Consider the following 17,225-nt stretch of genomic DNA (forward strand, 5'->3'; position numbering starts at 1 on the left):
AATGTCTCAAAATGCCTGGAATTTTCAGTAGTTATGTTAAGGGTTAGAGGGGAACCCTTATAACTCCTAGAAAGCAGGAAATTTCACTATATGAAATACTTTATAAAGATCTTTTAATTGATTTGAATTAAATTATAATTATATTTTTCTTAGATAAGTCAATGTAGAGAAATTATTTGTGTAAAGTTTTTTTTTTTTTTTTTTTTTGCTTTTTTTTTGGGTCACACCTGGTGATGCACAGGGTTACTCCTGGCTCTGCACTCAGGAACTACCCCTGGCCATGCTCAGGGGACCATATGGGATTCTGGGATTCGAACCCGGGTCGGCCGCGTGCAAGGCAAACGCCCTACCCGCTGTGCTATCGCTCCAGCCCCTATTTGTGTAAAGTTTTATAAAATGATGATTTAGCTTAAAATTTATTTTGAAAGCTTAATTTCTCATGGTAAAATTTTTACAAAATTGCAAAGTAACTGTAAGTCTTGTGTCTGGAATGCTTATTTTCTTTTCCCCCTTTTACTTTCCATCTTGTTAGGCACATACCATGTTATTTTAGATGAAAGCCATTATAAAGAGTTGCTAACACATCATGTTAGTCCTCCTCCTGCAAGCTCGAGTTCTGAATGCTCACTTATTCGTATGGGTAAGTGTTTATTTTGGGCTTTTTAGGGGGAGTTGAGGGGGTGGTGCACACCCAGCGATATTCTGGGCTTACTCCTGACTCAGGGATCACTCCCGGTGGGCTTGGGGGACCACGTGTGGTACCTGGGTCAGCTGCATGCAAGGCAAGCATCCTACTTGCTATACTGCTGCTCCAGCCCCCTTTATTCTGTTATTTAAAATAGATTTGTAAAACTCCGTGCTGGCTCAAGGACCAGGGCAGTGACTGAGGGGTAAGCTCTTGTCCACAGTGCACAGCCTGCTTTCATGCTGAGGCAGGATCTCTGGGGTGTGGCAGGTTTTTTCACTGTGCAAACAATAACAAAGAACAATCTCATACAAAAATGTGTTTTGGCTCAAAGAAGACTTTTTCTTTTTTTCATTTTTACAAGTCATCATTTTCATGTTTTAAGAATTTAACAGTGTTATAAAAAGTGTTTTATAGTTAAAGTTATAGTTATAACTATATAACACTGGGGGCTCTTTCAGGGTCAGGGGAATGAGATCCAGCTTGTTACTGGATTTAGCATATGAATACACCGTGGGAAGCTTGCAAGGCTGTCCCATGTGGGTAGGAATATATATATATAACAGTGTTATAGTTATAGAAAGTTAATGCTATTGAAGCAAGTTATTCAGAGCTAGGAGTAAACCCTGAGCACTGCTGAGTGTAACCCAAAACAAACAAAAATAAATAAAATAGGGGCTGGAGCGATAGCACAGCGGATAGGGCATTTGCCTTGCACGCTGTTGACCTGGGTTCGATTCCCAGCATCCTATATGGTCCCTTGAGCACCTCCAGGAGTAATTCCTGAGTGCAGAGCCAGGAGTGACCCCTGTGCATCACTGGGTGTGACCCAAAAAGCAAATAAATAAATGAAGTATATTGAAAAAGGAATCACTTTTTATACATACACTCTGATACACCATGAGTCTCCTGTTTATGTATTTTGTGGAGGGCCTCCTGATGCAAAGCATGTGCTTTAGCCATTTAAGCAATTGCTAGCTCCATCCAAAATAATTTTTTTTTTTTGGATAGAAATAGTTTTTCAGGGAGAGAGCAGGGCAAGCTTGGACCACACACGGTGATGCTAAGGGCTGACTCTTGGCTATGTTCTCAGGGAGCACTCCTGACAGGCTCAGCCACATGACGGCAAGTGCCTACCACTTACTGTCGCTCCAGCCTGCTTGATAGCTTTTACTGAACAAAATTTGTGTAGAAAGATGTGAGGGGAGAGAAGGAGAAATGTTCACCTCCAGGCATCTCCAGAGTGGAAACAACAAAGATCCAGAGACAGGCAAGCAAGATACATGTCCATAGGAGAACGTGGTTTTCAAGAGCAAGCTACTTTTTTTTTTTTTTCAAATAAAGTAATACTTTTTTTTTGCTTTTTGCTTTTTGGTTTTACTCCTGGCTCATGAACTCAGGAATTACTCCTGGAGGTAATCAGGAACCATATAGAATGCTGGGTTTCACACCTGGGTTGGCCACATGCAAGGCAAATGTCCTCCCTGCTGTGCTATTGCTCAGTTCTTGCATTTATATAGCCTTTCATATCGAAATTTCTTACTGTCAACTCTTGTTTTCATTAAGATGTGTAAACATGTATGTTAAAGATCTTGAATTAATAGAATAATGTTTCTTACTTAGACATCAAAGAAATTGAATTTGTTCCGGTGTCAGGGAATTGATAGCAAGTGCTCTCCATGTGTTCAGGTTTTAGCATACTGTATACTACTTAAAAAGGTAGCATCTAAATTTAACTTTCTTATTCTCCTAAGAAAATAGGTGAATAAAGAATATTGAATTATTGTTAAGCATTCAGCAGCAAGTAATGTTAATTTGTTCAGTAACTTAAGGTGAAATTAAGGTGAAGGAGTTTGCTTTATTTTTATTTATTTTGGTTTTTGGGCCACACCCAGGGATGCTTAGGGGCTGTTCCTGGCTCTGCACTCAGAAATCACTCCTGGTCATCTTTGGGGACCAAATGGGATGCGGGGATCTGGTCGGCTGCATGCAAGCAAACACCCTACCCACTATACTTTTTCTCTAGCCCTTTACTTATCTAATTTTAATTTTTTTTAAATGGAGTCTCCGCATCTGGCCCTTAATCATTAAATATAGTATTTATACACAATGTTAATAGTTCATCTCAAATTTGTTATTGTTTGGGCCACAACTGGCGGTGCTTAGGGCTCAGAGCACAGTGCTCAGGGATCACTGCTAGCGGACTGGGGGTACCATTGGGGTACCAAGGATTGAACTAGCTTCTCATCTACAATAGTGTTAATAGTTCAGAATTTAAATACTATCACTTACTGTTGGATTGAATTTTTAATACTTAGTACTGTCCTGCCTGCACAGGAGAGTCTGGCAAGCTCCCCGTGGTGTATTCACATGCCAAATAGAGTAACAGTGATGGGTCTCATTCCCCTGACCCTGAAAGAGCCTCCAATGTGGCACTTTGGGAAGGACAAGTAAAGAGAGGCTGCTAAAATCTCAGGACTAGGACGAATGGAGACGTTACTGGGCCTGCTCGAGCAAATCAAGGACCAATGGGATGATAGTGATAGTGAAAATAATACATGTCAGAAAGCATACATAGGAACTTCAGAAACTTGACTTTAATAGACAGATCATCCCATTTCTTCCCCTCTGAAGTTTTCTTGTAGCCTGAAGTCACAGTCCATTTCACTGTGCTCTACTAGGCAGATTGAATACGGGAAAGAGAACTTTAGTACAACCTTGTGGGCTCTTGGCCAGAACCTGGTTAGGTTCCTGGTCTTAATGTGTTGCTCTTTGCTTGGAGAAAAGAAGGTAACTCATTTTCTTCTGTGAAGGATTTCCTCAGCACACCATTGCCTCTCTGTCTGATCAAGATGCCAAACCCTCTTTCAGCATGGCGTAAGTGAAAATTGACACTGTTTGGGGTTTTATTTGGGGTGTGGGGGAGGGCAGTGTGGAGAGAGAGTATGACGTGCCCAAGAGGGAATGCAGGCTTCTCCAGAGTGGAGGGGGAACTCCACTACACATCCCTGCATCAGCTATGAAAGTATGAAAGTCCACATCTCAAGAGGAGACATGTGGGCGACACATGTTCTCGGGCACCACATGTGCTCAGCAGCTACACACGGGCACAGGCAGAACATGGGCGTGCACAGCATATGCGTCTCAGGGACACTTTTTTGTATTTTTCATTTCCTTAATTATAGGTTAAGAAGAGGGACTTGAAAAATAATAGTAAAGTCAAATAGTGGGGACAAGCCCTCTATACTCATAAGGAGACTCCTCAGGACCAATTAAGTAAAAGAGTAAGAAGAGGATTGGGATGGAAATAGATATACAGACCTGTCATATTAATAATAGAAATTATAATCAAAATGAAAAAGCTTACCAGAGGGAAAAGCCAGAGGAATGGACATGGACCTTGTTTTAGCTTCAAGGCTTTATATTTCGCATAGCTATAAAAAAATTAAAGTTTAGTGTAGTTTTTTAGCAATTAAGAAAGTAATTCCTAGTCACTCATTGATAGATGTCGGGTAGCTCTCCCTCTTCCCATCTTTATGTGTCGTTTGTTAAAGCACTTTTCCTCTACAGGCATTTGGACAGCAGCTCTGAGCCGGGACTCACCTTAGGAGGCTATTTCTGCCCCCAGTGTCGGGCAAAGTACTGCGAGCTTCCCGTTGAATGTAAAATCTGTGGTAAGAAACCAACCGTTTATTATCCAGGAAATTAATCTTGAATAACTTCTAACCTCTATTGCTGTTAAAATGAGTGTAAATATTGAGTTCTGCCTGTGTTTCTGCATTTAGCCTGAGAAGGGAAATGTATTCCTGTTTTCTTTAGGGGAGAGGGAGCCATGCCTGGCAGTGCTCAGGGCTTTCTCCCAGCTCTGTACTCAGGGATCAGTCTTGGTGGTGTTCAGGGTAACCATTTGCAGCGCCAGGGATCCAGCTGGGCTCAGCTGCATATAAAGCAGATGTCTTAACCCCTTTACTGTCTTTTTTGTCCTTAGACTACTGTTTCTGTTTATTTATTTATATATTTATTTATTTTTAAGAGGATGGGATAAGGGCTGCCTCTAACACAGCAGTGCTCAGGAGACCATGATTTGTACCAGGGGTTGAACTGGAGTCAGCCAAATGCCAGTATACCACCTCACTTACTGTACTATCTCTCCTGCCCCCAGTGCTTTCTCTAAGAATAATCATGGAGGGCTGGGGCTGGAGCAATAGCACAGCAGGTAGGGCGTTTGCCTTGCATGCGGCTGACCCGGGTTTGATTCCCAGCATCCCATATGGTCCCCTGAGCACCGCCAGGAGTAATTCCTGAGTGCAGAGCCAGGAGTAACCCCTGTGCATTGCCGGGTGTGACCCAAAAAGCAAAAAAAAAAAAAAAAGAAAAGGAATAATCATGGAGGGCCAACGGTGAAGGTCAGTGGTAGAGTTGCTTTCTTATATACATTAGGTCCTGAGTGTGATTCCTGGTATTGCCAAAAAAGAAAAAAAAAAAGTGGAAAAAAATTCCTGAAAGAATCAGCAGAGTATACTACCAGCGTTTGCTGACACTTTCTGTTAAAAAAAAAAGTTCAGGGACTGGAGAGATAGTATAGCAGGTAGGGCATTTGCTCTACATGCAGCTGACCCTGGTTTGATCCCTGGCGTCCCATATGGCCCCCCAGCAACACAAGGAGTAATTCCTGAGTGCAGAGCCAGAAGTGACCCCTGGGCGTCTGAGAATCTCTGGGTACAACCCAAAAACCCCAAAAAAGTTGTTCTTAAGAGCAGTACAGTAAAATCTGGTAAACATTATGCAACTCTTCCCTTCATAAAATACCCAAAGAGAAATAAGGAATTAGTGGAATTATAAAGAATTTCATTTCATTTTGTTTCTAAGTTAGCAGCTGGACCAAGTGTGATCCCACAGTGACAGAACTCACATCCCATCCTGGGATCTGCCCAGGACCAGCTGAGGAAATGTGTGCCTGCAATTCTGGGGGTAGAAATAAAACCAGCTTTGAGACTCTGTAGCTTCCGTTCTGTCGATGGACATGTCAGCCACTGTCTTTATGAGGCTGGGGCTCCTAACCGTGTTCCTCTGCTTCATCTCTCAGGCCTCACCCTGGTGTCCGCTCCCCACTTGGCTCGGTCCTACCATCATTTATTTCCCTTGGATGCTTTTCAAGAAACTCCCCTAGAAGAGCATAATGGAGAAAGGTATCAGCATTTTGATTAATTTCTATCTAAGAGGTAAAATTGTGTTTGTAAATACCTTGATGCTACAAATTAAAAAGAGATAAATCTTAAAGGGAAAATGAGCTGGGACATGAACTCCTTCATTATTACACAGATCTGTATCTTTAGGAATTTGTTAATTACTCTAGACACACCTGTGTAGAGTAGAAATGGGTAAATCAGCTTCCCCAAAAGTGAAAAGAGCCCTGGTTTGTAACACTAATTGGTTTCTGTCGTGTGAAAGTGGAGACTAGAAAGGTTTGCTATCAGTAATGTGGGAGAGAAAGATTAAATGAAGATTCATAAGAAACTCTTGGTCCAAGGAAATTTTTTACTGCTTAAGGACAGAACTTTCAAGACTGAAAGAACTTGTCAAGTACAAGTCATACACTAAGAACAATTTATCACTGTGAATTTCTGGATATGCAGCAAAAATACTAACCTTGATGTTTCTGGAGATGTAAAATTAGGTTATATAACAAGAATATGTAATTACAACAATTGTTTGGCTTCTCACCAACAACACTGGACACTGACAGCAATTTGCTTTGAAATTCAGGAGTGAAAATTATTACCAACCTAAATAATGTATCCACTGAGCTACCAATTAAATGTAGGTAGAATGAGGAAAACTGAAGCAAAAATAAATAAGTGGATTGCATCAAATTAAAAGCACCTTTATAGGGAAATAAACTACAATGAAAAAAAAAACAAAAAAATTCGGGCCAGAGAATTAATACAGTGGGTAAGATGCTTACCTTGCATATAGCTGACCTATGTTGGTCCCTGGCACCAATTATGGTCCTCCAGGCACTGACCAGAGTAAGCCCTGGGCACAGGTGGGTGTAGCACCAATATGAAGCAAAGAAAAACTTTTTTTTCAAAAACCCTACTCAGGGGGCTGGAGCGATAGCACAGTGGGGAGGGCGTTTGCCTTGCATTCGGCCGACTTGGGTTCTATTCCCAGCATCCCATATGGTCCCCTGAGCACTACCAGGGGTAATTCCTGAGTGCAGAGCCAGGAGTAACCCCTGTGTATCGCCGGGTGTGACCCAAAAAGCCAAAAAAAATCAAAACAAAAACAAAAACCCTACTCAGGGGTTGGAGCAATAGTACAGCAGGTATGGTATTCGTCTTGCACGCAGCCCACCTGCGTTCAATCCCCAGCACCCCAAGTAGTCCCCTGAGCCCACCAGGACTTATCCCTGAGGGTATAGGCAGGAGTAAGCCCAGAGCATCCCCCAAAAAACAAACACAAATGATGCTTCTGAATGGGAGAAGATATTCACACATACTGCATCTGGAAAAGGGCTAACATATAAGATAATAAAGGAATTACAAAGCTGAACAACAGACAAATTCACCAAAAAATGAGGAGAGGAGAGGGACAGACAAACATGGAGAAGTATTAATCCTTACTTATCAGAGAAATACAAACCAAGAATGACAGTGAATTACCTCCTCATACCAGTGAGAATGATATATCCAAAAGACCAGAAAGTAAAGGCTAGCAAGTTGTGGAGGAAAGGGAACCTTATTTGTTGCTTTTTCTGTTTTTTTTTTTATCTGTGTCTCACTCAGTAGCGCTCAAAAGTTTACTTCTAGGTTTGTGCTCAGGGCTTACTCCTGGTGGTGCTCAGAACTGTATCTGGTACGGGGAATTAAAATTTACCACACATAAGGCAAATTACCTTCCCTGTTGTACTATTTCTCTAGCCCCTTCATCACCAGGTGTGACCCAAAAAGCAAAAAACAAAAAAACAAAAAAAAAAACACCAAAAATCCTTGGGACCAGAGCAATATTACAGTGGTTAGGGCGCTCACCTTCCATGTGGCTAACCCAAGTTCAATTCCCAGAATCCCATGTGGTCCCCCAAAGCCCTACCAGGAGTGATTTCCTGAAGGAAGAGCAGGGAAAAACACCTGAGTATCACCGGGGGTGGCCCCAAAACACAAGGGGAGGAAAAGAAAGAAAAAAAAGCCTTGCTTGTTTGGTCCGTGAGCAGTTCCAGGAGCAACTGGTAAGCGATGCCAGGAGTAACTCTGGAGCACTCCTGGGTGTGGCGCCCCTCCCCCCAAAAAAAATAATCACAACAAAAAAGAGTCACAAAGGACAAAGAGCTAATTCCAGAAGATTTGTGCACAGCTGCCCTCTTTACAGTGCTGTTTACAGTCCCAGGATATGGAGGCAGCCCTCAGACTAGTGGGTAAAGGGAAGGTGAGGCTGGGGGATAGGTCAGTGGTGAGCACCTGCCTGCAGGGACGAGGTTCCCGGTTTGTCCCCAGCACCCATCCAGATGGTGAGTACCCCCCTCCCCCCCCCCCCCGGCATTCGCAGAACACGGCTGCTCTGGGTGTGAGCACCACAGCCAAGTGTGTGCATGGCCAGGCCATCACAGGCACAGAGCAAAGAGAGGGAAGGAGAGGCAAAGAGCAGCCATACGTGTACGCACACACAAACATGCCCCAGCCTGTTCACCATGCGGCTGGAAGGAAACAGTAGTCTTGCTCTCTCTGGATGCGCGGACGGAGCAAGTAAGTTGGAAGGAGAAAAGCAAACTCTGAATGAACTCCCTCATGGGTGGGATATAAAGACACACCCAGGGGTCAGACAGTGGCCAGTGAAAAGAAACCCTCGCATCTGACCAAGAACTGAAGGTTCTAAGGTCAGGGCCAGGCCGGGGAGCTAAAGGGTCCTGGGGGCCATGGGGGAAGGATATTGGCACTTTGGTGGTGGCTGTGGTGTGGTGATGGTCCCAGAACATACACTTCTGTGAATTAATGTTAGCACAGTACCATTAAAATACAAATAATAAGGTAGCATTTTTAGATTCATAAGACCTCTAAATGGTTCTCTGGGGAAACGTTGAAAAACAGAATTAATGAAATTAATGAAAGACAAGTTTTTTCTCTTCTTGGACCATGCTTGATGATCCTCTGGGGCTCTTCCTAGCTCAGTGCTCAGGACTCTTCTGAGGGTGCTCAGGGATCCAACTCGCAGTTCCTGCTTGCACAGCCTTTCCTTCAGCCTGTTGAACTGTCCCCTGGCCCCCAGCAGGGGAATTTCATCTAATTCAGAAGTGGCTAATGGAAGCCCAAGAGATGGGATAATGTATTTGTGTGTCCGGAGAGGAAATCAGTGCAACTAGGAGAAGCCTGGACTGCTCCAGAATAGATGCCACCCACAGAACAAAGAACACGGAATTCCTGACGTGCCTGACGACTACAAGAGGACATTAAAAGTACTCGAGGGAAGGCTGATGTGGCAACAGTACAGGAGATTCACAGGCACAGCTTTGATTCCAGACACTTGAAAAAATTTTTTTAAATCTTTTTATTACATTTCTGTCCACACCTGGAGGTACGGGGGGGGGGCAGGGGTGCTGCGCCCTACTGTGCATGCAGCTGGGGGGGGGGGATCCACGGGACCCAGGGACAAATTGAGCTGGAGCAGCCACACGTATGGCAGACACCCTACCTGCTGTGTTATCTTTCTGGCCCCAATCCTGAGAACTTCTAACTCTTTAAATCCTGTCTTGGAAAGTAATTCCATGGTGCTGGAACGATGGTTCAAAAGCTGAAACAGAGGTTTATAGCAACCTGGGTTTGATCCCCAGTTAGTTCCCTCTGCTCTCCATCTTGAACTGTATCGACTCTCTGCCTTCTTTGGAAAAGTTGAAAAATAACCATATCATCTTCTACTGGGCTGAATTCCTTCACAGACTTCCATTTGAGAAAGCGTAAGCCTTGAACGGAGAGCCAGAACAGAGGTTAAGTTATGCCTTGCATTCTGCAGCACCACAGGTGTTCCCCAAGCACCTCCCGGGTCACTTCTGAGAGCTCAACCAGGAGCAGACTTTGAATTCCACTGGGAATGGCCCAAAACTCCCCTCTCCAACCCATTATACTTAAATGCCATTATTAAAGGATTTTTACTAACTGGTAGTTGCTAAAATCTGTTAATGAGTGAATTCTAAGCAAAGTGATTCTGAATTTTCTTTTCCAGATTTTGTTTTGGATGTCAGGGGGAGCTGAAAGACCAACATGTAAGTGCATGTACTTTCTAGATATTAAGTGTTCCGCAAGAAATCGTGAGGAGAAGGTACTGTGATAAGCTTTTTGTAGACACTAGTGCGTGGTTCTTTAGAAGCATAGAGTAAGTAGAAACAAAGTGGAAGCAAAGGGGTTTTCAGCAGTTGTTTTATAACTATCTTTTAATTTTGCTTAAAAAATAAGTTAGTCCTGGCGCCGGAGCTGTAGTACAGCAGGTAGGAGTCTTGCCTTGCATGCAGCTGACCTGGGTTCCATTCCAGGCATCCTGTATAATCTTCCAACCACCACCAGGAGCAGTTCCTGAGTGCAGAGCCAGGAGTAAGCCCTGAGCCTCAGCAATTGTGGCCCAAGGACAAAAACAACCAAATAAAGTGTTTAGAAACTTTAATTAAAAATTTAATTATAACTATAATTAATCTAATTATAATTTAATTCACTGTAGCACTGCCATCCCGTTGCTCATCGATTTGCTCGAGCGGGCACCAGTAATGTCTCTATTGTGAGATGTGGCGTATTCGATATGCCAAAAACAGTAACAACAGTATAATTATAAATTTAATTATATAATTAAAGTCATTCTTAAGGCTGTGTTACAGTTTTCTGATTTTTTTTGTTTTATATTTATCTATTAATTTATTTTTGGGTTTTGAGCCATACCTGGCTGTGCACAGGACTGACTCTTGGCTTTGCACACAGGGATCACTCCTGGAGGGGCTGGATGTGGTACCAGAGATCAAAACTAGGTCAGCCACATACAAGGCAATTGCCTTAGCCACTGTACTAGTACTCTAGGCCCTTGTCTTAAATGGATTTTATTGAGGTACCCAGCTTTACAGTACTGCCAATTGTACTTCCACTGGATACATTCCAGTGCCAACCTCCATCAGTGTCCCTAGGACCCCTCCCAGCCCCTCCGCCCATGTAAGCTCAGTTCTATAGACAAAATCTCCAATTCTGATCCCTTTGACCATTTGTTATTTCCTTACTATGTTTCTTTTTGTGTGTGTGTGGGGGGGGCACACATCCAGTGATGCTCAGTGTTTGCTCCTGGCTCTGCACTCAGAAATCACTCCTGGTGGTGCTTGGGGGATTTATTGATGCTGGGGGTCAAACTTAGGTAGTCCAGCTAAGCTGTGTCTAACTTTCAGGAACTACTTTTGCTTCTCCCTCTAGGTCTACCTCTGTACTGTGTGCCGGAATGTTTTCTGTGCAGACTGTGATATTTTTGTTCATGATTCTCTCCATTGCTGCCCTGGATGTATTCATAAGGTTCCAACATCCTCAGGTATTTGATTACAGCATCTCGGACGCATTGTGTGTGTGTGTTAAAAAAAAAATGCGCGAACTATAAATAAACTGCTTCTTTAGGAGACGTTACAATTAAAATGAAGAATAATTTGAAAGGAGAATCTGATTTAAGAAGCTTTTTGCTAAGGAAATAAATTATTGAATTTTAAAATGTTCTGTCCTTCCCAGAAATGCCGGGAACTCAGTAACACTTCCCAGTCATATTGTGTTTAATTATCATATAATGATTAAATCGATGTGATCAGTGGCTGGAGCAATAGTACAGCGGGTGGGGCACTTACATTGCATGCGGCTGGCCCAGATTCAATCCCCACATCCCATATGGTTTCCCTACCCCTGCCAGGAGTAATTCTTGAATACCAAGCCAGAAGTAACCCCTGAGTATCTCAGAATGTGGCCCAAAAACAAAATAAATGAATAAAAGATTAAGTTGATATGATTAATTTGTTGCTTTAAAATTCAGGTAAGGGCAGGAGTGATAGTACCAATAGTCAGGGCAGTTGCCTTGCACACAGTTGCCTTGACCTGGGTCCGATCCCTAATACCCATTATGTCCCCTGAGCTCCACCAGGAGTGACCCCTAAGCTCAGAGACAGGAGTAAACCCTGGGCACTGCGAGGTGTCACCCAAAAACCAAAAAAAAAATTTAATAAAAAAAAATGGGGGCCGGAGAAATAGTACAGCAAGTAGGGCACTTGCCTTTCATTGGTGAACTCAGGTTTAATCTTTGGCATCCCATATGGGTCCCCTGAGCACTGTTAGGAAGTGGTGACTGAGTGCAGAGCCAGGAGTTACCTTGAGCACTCCTGGATGTAGTCCAAAAAACAAAAGTAAAATCAAGTAAGTTCAGATCTTAGACATTTATTTTTAGTTGAAAAATAAAATCAAGTCTAGAACCAGAGAGATAATACAAAGGTGAAGGCCTTGCCTAGCAGGAGACTGCACCTTGGCTGTGGTTCACGTCTTAGCACTGCATATGGTATCCTGAGCGCTGCCTGGCGTGATTCCTGAGCTCAGCCAGGCTGCCCCCCATCACCAAAAAGAAAAAGGTGTAAATTCAGTGCAAGGTGTAAAGTAATACATAAGAAATTATATATCGAAATCCCAGCAAATCCTTCTAGATTGGCTAATCAACTAGAATATTAATTATAAAAGTATTATTTGTAACTATGACCAGTGGGTTTTCTGCCCCCCCCCCCAGTTTGTTTTATGTATTCAGTTTGGGGGTCTGCACCCAGCAGTGCTCAGGGGAGCACCACCAGCTCCGTGCTGGGACACTCCCAGTGGTGCTTAGGGGACCGAGCAGGGCCCAGTTGGAGCCCACGCTTCTGGCACGCAGAGCATGTGCTTCGACTGCTTGAGCCGTCTCTGGAGGTTCTGAGTTTAAATGCTCAAGTTCAGAAGGTGACCAGGGCCACACCTGGTTGTAGTTTCCTGGGAGGGCTGTTGGACAGGACCAGTGGGTGTCAGCATCCAGCCACCCTCCTTTGCTCTCGAGGGCTGTGCTGCGGCTCACCAGTACAGAGCAGGTATGAGGCTACGAGATTCCCCCACAGCCTGCAGGAAAGGTAAGTCTGTCTCCTGTAACAATCTAGGTGCTAAGGAACCCAGATACTTCACTAGGTTAAAATATGTTCTCCCCATTGCATTGCCAGGGATCGAACCCAGGGCTCGTGCACACCTGGCCTACCTTTACCAGGACCACATCCCTGGTCCTGGAAACATTTGCCCTCTGGGTAACCGGGTCACCGCTGCCTGCCTTCCCCTACTTTGGCAACCGTGTGTATCAGTGCTTCAGCCCAGGCATCTCGCTGAGAAAGGTTCTGCATGGTCACCCTTGAGTTGGTGCTAGTAGAAATGCACCTTTGATGTCTTTGGGCTACTCTGGCTCTGTGCATTCGGGTTTCTTTGGGTGCCTTGTTTCTGGGGGGCCACACCCAGCAGTGCTGGGGGAATGACTCATGCTGTGTGCTCAAGGGGTGCTTCTGGCTGAGCTCAGGGACCTCGAGGTGCCAGGGACTGAACCGGCCATGTAGTATGCAAAGCCAGTGCTCTGTCCACTGAGCTCACTCTGGCCCAACTTTTGGGTTTCCGTTGCACGCTTTTAAGAAGTCCAAGTAAATATTTTTTGTTACACTTAGGGAGGAATTTCTTTTTCTCACTATTATAGAGAAAATCCTGTTTTGTTCAAGACTGTAGAAACAGAAATGGTCATCTAAGACTGTAGTTCTTGCCTTTCATTTCTCTCTTGGAGAGCCACAATGTAATGCAAAACCTAACATTTGAGATCTTTCTGATAGTATGAGTGAGTCCTGCTGTTTGATTTATTTGAGAACTTTTTTATACCTAAACTCATGAAAATGATTGTGGTTCTTTTGAATGTGTGTGTATATATATATATATATGTATATGTATACTTTAACCTCATTTTTATTTGGCTCAACAGTCTGCCATCTAACTATAATTTTCACTTATATTTGATGTATATTTGGGTTTAAACCTATGAGAAGTGATTAGCTGAGAAGCATGTGAGTTCTGTATTTGAATGCCAATGTGTGACCCCTGCCCTCCCCATATCCAAGTTCACGTCATACTCAAAACCCTGACATATCAGAATGGTGCGGCGGGGGGGGGGGGGGGGGACACAGAGCCTCCGCTGCCCAGAATTCAGGTAAAAAGAAGAACTGGTGAAAGAAGAATTTGGTAAGATTTTGTAACATCCTCCTGCTGGGGTCCTGTCCATGTATGGAGATAGAGCGGTCACTCGTGGCAGGCCAGTCATGCAGGAGCTGATGGCCAGCAGGAGGGTCACTGGCCCCAGGGCTCAGGAGAAAAGGGAAGTTGGAGAAAGCAAATAGTTCATTGCCACGCTTCTGGGATATGGCTTTACTTTTAGATCAACGGTTCTGTAAGCATCAAATATTTGTTTTTCTTTCCACCTTCTCTAATCCTGTACATGAGTATATTTTGTATATGTACCCAGAATTTCTTTCTTTTCCTCTTCTTTGTTGTGGGAGATTGACCCCAGGACCTCACAGATGCGAGGTGTGTGTTTTACTTGCTTAATCATCTCCCTGCCCTGCACGTAGAACCTTAAGGAAAAAAAAAAAAAAGAAAGTTATTGGACAAGAGATGCAGGAGCATGTGTCGTCTCATACCATGGGGTCCTGGGGTCCATCTCTGGCACTATAGACACACACAAACTCTAATTTGTTGAGCTGTGATTTACGTATTATAAAATGCTTCTATTTTAAGTGACCGGATCAGTGCCTTTTGACAAAAGTGTATACCCAGGCTACGACCATCTTAGCAGAGAGGGAGCATTTCTGTCAGGCCTGCCAGCCTTTTGATTCTACACTCCCCAGGACGTCTAGCAGAGGAGCCCCTGATGCTTGTCCTAGCACAGTAGATTGCTGTTGCTGTTGTCCCTGATGAATTGAATCCCACAGACAAAAAGCTTTGCTGTCTTTGAGGTTCATCCACATGGTGTCTCTGATAGTCTGTATCTTTTTACTGCATACAGACATTCTGTTGTGCAGTTGTATGGATACTTTGTGTATTATCTGTTTATTCCCAGGTTGCCTCTGTTCTTTGGATTGTTACAAATAAAATCCTTTCTGAGTGTTTCCTTTAACTCTGTGTTCCTGCTCTTATTTTTCTTGGGTAAAGAGGTAGAAATAGAATCTCTAAACTCGAATCACTCAGGTTACTTTATATCAGTGCTTCTCAACCAGGAGCCCTCCTGGTCCCCAGGAAATTCCCAGGAGAGCACAGGACTTAGGCACTTGACTGACCCCAGTTAAGTCCCTGGCACAGCATGAGTCCCCTGAGCACCACCAGGAGAGATACCTAAGCCAGAGCCAGGAGTTAGCCCTGAGCATAGCTGGGTGTGACCCCTAAAGCAAAAATATTTTAAAAAATTGGATAGGGACCGGGGAGACAACTGGGTAGGGCACTTGCCTTGTACATGTCTAACCTGGGTGCAATCACCGACACCACATGAGGTTCTCTGAGCCCTGCCAGGAAGAATCCCTGAGCATAGAATTAGGAGTCAGCCCGGGGCACCCCTGGCGTGACACCCCCATCCTCCCCCAACCCCCCCCAAATAACAGACTGCTTCAGGTACTCTAGAGAAGCCAGTGCTTGCACCTGCAGAGAATTCCTCAAGAACTGGCCTTTCCCTGCCTGCCTAGCACTTCGCTGCGTGGCCCTGGAGGCCTTCAGCCTTCCCTGCTGAGCGCTTGAAATATTAGGCCCGCACAGTCCACCAGAATATCTCCAGGAATGACCCTCAGACCCTGAGCAGTGCTGGAGTGACATCTGCCCTCTCCCTAAATATGGTAGCACTGCACTGTAGCACTGTCGTCCTGTTGTTCGTTGATTCGCTCGAGCGGCAACCAGTAACGTTTCCATTGTGAGACTTGTTGTTACTGTTTTTGGCATATTGAATACGATACAGGTAGCTTGCCAGGCTCTGCCGTGTGGGCGGGATACTCTCGGTAGCTTGCCGGCTCTCTGAGACGGATGGAAGAATCAAACCCAGGTTGGCCGCATACAAGGCAAATGCCCTACCCTGGACCTGGAGTGTGCTATCACTCCATGCCCCCAAATATGGCAAACAGAAAAAAAATGTAGCTCAGTGGTAGGTCCTGTATGTTCAGTATGTGCGGTCCTGGGGTTTGATCCCCAAGACACCACAAAAGAAAAATGAACCAAAAGGCCTGTCCCCATTCTTAAGGAATCCAGGGACTCTACTATATCTTCCAGCTCTCCAATGGTAATAATTCATTTTTTTTTCTTTTTGAGTCACACCCAGTGATGCTCAGGAATTACTCCTGGCTCTGCACTCAGAAATTACTCCTGGGCTTGGGGGAACCATATGGGATGCCAGGAATTGAACCCCGGTCAGCCGCATACAAAGCAAGCGCCCTACCTGCTGAACTATTGCTCCGGTCCCCCTTTTCTTTTTTTGGGGGGAGGCACACTCAATGGTACCCAAGGCTTAAGACTCCTGGCTGTGTGCTCAGGGATCACTTCTGGTGAGTCTCGGGGTTTCAGAGACCAAACCAAGGTCAGCTGTGTGCAGGGCAAGTGCCTTACCCCTAGTACCATCTCTCCAGCCTCCGGGGATGGTAATTCTTCATTTCAACAGTCCCATAGCTCTTTCTTGTTTTCTGTTATTTTTATATTTAAGCCTTGTACTATCTCTTTGGCCAAAGAAAGAATATCTTATAAGGGAAGAAAAGGGGCCGGAGTGATAGTACAGCGGGTAGGGCCTTGCATGCAGCTGACCTGGGTTCAAAACCCAGCATCCCATTTTTTTTATGTATATATTTTATTTTCATGAAAGTGGTTCAGAGTAGTTCATTACAGATAATATTCAAGCACCCACCCCACCACCGAGCACCTTCCCACCATCGTGTATTTCATTCTGGAGCCATTTAAGCTCGAATATAAGTGAGTACAAGCAAGTATATTAGAACCAAACAAATGTATGCTACTTTCGATAAGTGGGTTAGAGTTTACGAGATGGTGCAGCTGCAAATGCAGCTGCACACTCCAGGAAATTCTGCTACGCTCTCTTCCGGAAACTTTAGTTCATTGTCTCTGGGTCTTGACCACTAATGAGATTACATGGCGCTGCCAGAGGCGGTCTGTGGGTGTACTGCCAAGCTACCGGAAAATTGGGGAGCTGTGGGGAGGAGGCAAACCCCAGCATCCCATGTGGTCCCCCAAGTACTGCCAGGAGTAACCCCTGAGCATCACTGGGTGTGACCTCAAAAGCAAAAAAACCCCCCAAAATTCTTTAAAATTTTAATCAGAAAAAACTTTAAAATTCTAATCAGAATAATGGGAGTACCAGAAAGAATGAGAAGAGAGTTGTAGGAAATTCTCAGCTCAGATTCTCAGATTATGATTTAGGAAGCCCAGGGCTGATGGACTGATGTTGGCGGATTGACACAGGGCCTCAC

At 44.3% G+C, this 17,225-nt stretch overlaps 1 protein-coding gene across 3 annotated transcripts in view; it reads left to right on the forward strand.

Moving 5' to 3' along the window:
* LOC101537376 (general transcription factor IIH subunit 2) overlaps positions 1–14,885 on the forward strand; it is a 30,539-nt gene extending 15,654 nt beyond the window's left edge. For 2 of the 3 annotated variants that reach the window (XM_055140685.1, XM_055140691.1), the window contains exons 11-16: positions 533–640; positions 3,499–3,562; positions 4,256–4,359; positions 5,772–5,874; positions 9,899–9,938; positions 11,119–14,885. In XM_055140685.1, the coding sequence (XP_054996660.1) occupies positions 533–640; positions 3,499–3,562; positions 4,256–4,359; positions 5,772–5,874; positions 9,899–9,938; positions 11,119–11,238 (539 nt within the window). In that variant the 3' untranslated portion in view covers positions 11,239–14,885. The remainder of the gene's footprint in view (positions 1–532; positions 641–3,498; positions 3,563–4,255; positions 4,360–5,771; positions 5,875–9,898; positions 9,939–11,118) is intronic. The other variant, XM_055140696.1, reaches the window with a different exon arrangement.
* Positions 14,886–17,225: the final 2,340 nt, after the last annotated feature.

The sequence above is a fragment of the Sorex araneus genome, chromosome 1 (genome assembly GCF_027595985.1).
Source record: "Sorex araneus isolate mSorAra2 chromosome 1, mSorAra2.pri, whole genome shotgun sequence".
Taxonomy (NCBI): domain Eukaryota; kingdom Metazoa; phylum Chordata; class Mammalia; order Eulipotyphla; family Soricidae; genus Sorex; species Sorex araneus.